General features: G+C 43.6%; 1 protein-coding gene across 1 annotated transcript in view; it reads left to right on the top strand.

The window, feature by feature from the left end:
• The window catches only part of LOC101854858 (CD109 antigen), a gene marked incomplete at both ends in the record, with an annotated part of 54,662 nt that overhangs the window by 25,560 nt on the left and 26,474 nt on the right, over positions 1-2,628 (top strand). Inside the window, 1 exon segment of the mRNA XM_013080914.1 lies at positions 1,635-1,887. Within this exon segment, the coding sequence (XP_012936368.1) occupies positions 1,635-1,887 (253 nt within the window).

The following is a 2,628-nucleotide window of genomic DNA, read 5'->3' as shown; positions in this document are numbered from 1 at the left end:
TGGGAATGGGTACCCGGCTACAGACAGCGAAAGATCTTGTCAGTGTGTTAGTGTTTGAGCGCTTAATCGGCTGCTTGCACTGTATGCTTCTCGGGAAGCTGAGAATGTTTCGGAGTGTTCTATGGTCTGCTGGGGTAATAATATAGTGTAAAGCGCTTAGAGCCTGCTGTTGAGCGGGGATATGCGCTATACAAATGCTATCTATTATTATTATTATTATTACTTCCTTAGTTCATTCACTGTGTGCCAATATGCTTTTACTCATTCGCTGTCTTTCACGCTCACGTTCTTCCTTTCTCACTTTCTTTTTTGTTCCAAAGCTTATTTGCTGAAGTGTTTCTTTGTTCACGCTTTCGTTCAATCTTTCATTTTGACCGTACTTTGTGTATTCCGTGATCAGAACGCTGGTGTCGTGGTCATCACTGACGCCCTTTTGTACCAGCACCGGGAACCAATCCGTACGTATTTGGTACCATCATCATCATCATCATCATCATCATCATCATCATCATCATCATCATCATCATCATCATCATCATCATATCATCATCATATCATCATCTACGTTGATTGGTCAAATAAGTCCTCTTGAACTCCTGGTCAAGGAAAAAGGATGAATAATGTAAAAGCTTAATGCAAATAAGAGACATGGCAGAAGTCAATAAAGACCGACATCTGTGGTGTCACATTTCGACTGTTGTTATTATACAAGAAACACATTTGTTCACTCTCCAGGTGGGAAAGTTTTGCGCTAAACAAATGTTGTCTATAGCAATGAACGGATCAGTAGGATAATTATAGCTTGTTCACTTTCGTCTGAGCACGGTTAAAAAACAAGAAAGATCTAAAACTGAAACGTTCTTTAATCTTCTCTTATCTTTGCATACGTGTCTTACAGTTGGATAACCAACAGATCTAAAAGCATATTCATAAAGGTTCAGCAAACTAAGGTTTCGACACGTTCAGGTAAGCCTGAAGGGGGTAAAAAATAGTAGCCGATTTACAGCATACACCTAAAAATTTTAAAAATTGACATATTATTTTCCTCGACACCACACTGAAATAGGAGAGCAAGGAGGTGTCGCTGGTCTCAGAATGAGAAATTCGTCAGCATGTTACTGTAATTTATTTATTTAAGTGATCCTGAGAATGTATCCAAAGAGCGGGGTTTTTTATGCCATTACTGAATTAATGGTCGGTGCGGTGGCGGAGTGGTTAGTGCGCTCGTCTCCGAAGCGGAAAGTCCGGGTTCGAGCCTCTGTTCGGGCATGGATTTTTTTCGCCCCCTCCTGTCCACCCAGCAATAATGGGTACCTGACTTCGAGTTGGGGAAGCAAAGGCGGCGTGGAAAGGAACTGGCCTCTCTACCACGATATGCCGAAGGCCCAGGAAGTTGTCTCACTAACAAGGCAATCCCCAATGTCCGGATCGGATGCGGGAACAACTTTACTTTTGCTGAATTAAAAATTTATTATTTTTTATTTTGGTTTGGTCGCTGGCCTGCAACAGTGCCATGCAAAGCTTCGTGGGCAAAGGAAAATTAATGAATGAGCTAAAAAAAAAATACGCCAACTGACGAAAACAAACAAGCAATAATATTGATTAAGGTCGTTGTAATGACGTGTCCTTGTCAGCCCGCTGGCCCGTCAGGCGCCTGCCTGAGCAGCTGCCTAGGCGCAGGGGCTGGGGCTGGAGCGGCCCCAGGGGCATGGTCGAGGGACGACCCCGTAGCCAAGCAAGGTTCAACGCGGCCCAAGCCTTTCAGGCCCCCCAACTCCAGCGGGAAACGGCGGTTGACATGCCAAAGCAACCGAAAAAGCTCGCAGAAGTGGAGAGAGTCCGGGTGGACTTCACCGAGTCCTGGCTCTGGTTGAACCAACCGATTAGGTACCGATTAGGCTGACCACTGAACAACATGCCCCTGCCACTTACTAACCTTAACCACCTCGTGGGCGATGCTCTAAATATAGACTGCTCCAGCCAAAGCACTAACAAAGTTGTGATGAGATACCGGTGAAGCTTACCACTGCATGTCGCGCTTTTGACATCTCTTCGCCACTGCATGTCGCGCTTTTGACATCTACTCACCACTTCATTTTAAGTTACGCTTTTGACTCCTGCTCACTACTGTGTTATATGTTGGACGCTTCCCTTTGCCATCTTTCAATGGATTGATTAGCTTATTCCATGATCATACTGCGTCTTCTACAATTTTTTATGTAACACATTTACTCATGTCATTTGTAGATTAGTCACATTCGTCGTGGACTGAGTAGTTGTTCAGGTTCTACCATTGAGGGTACAGGGTGGGACCCTAAGAAAGAAAACCGGTGTCTGTGGTATAACGGTTAGGCGTTTTGCCGTCGCCCACAGAAGACGTGAGTTCGATTCCCGTGTGGGAGAATTTTATCGAGTATCACGGTCTTTCTGCTGGTATGTTGTAAATAATCAAAATTGTACCGATGGGGGCGTAAAACACCAACATTTAAAATGAAATGTTTAAGAAAAGGAAAATTTCAATATGCCCAGAACTTGAAAGATGGTATTTCTGATATAAACCAAAATGTAAAAGTAGACTAGAATGGGGTTGGCTTGAAAGAAGATATTGGAATTCAAATAAAATGTTGG

The sequence above is a fragment of the Aplysia californica genome, unplaced genomic scaffold (genome assembly GCF_000002075.1).
Source record: "Aplysia californica isolate F4 #8 unplaced genomic scaffold, AplCal3.0 scaffold00105, whole genome shotgun sequence".
Classification (NCBI taxonomy): Eukaryota; Metazoa; Mollusca; class Gastropoda; order Aplysiida; family Aplysiidae; genus Aplysia; species Aplysia californica.
Note: the sequence above shows the minus strand (reverse complement) of the source record. Positions and strands in the feature narration are given on the sequence as shown.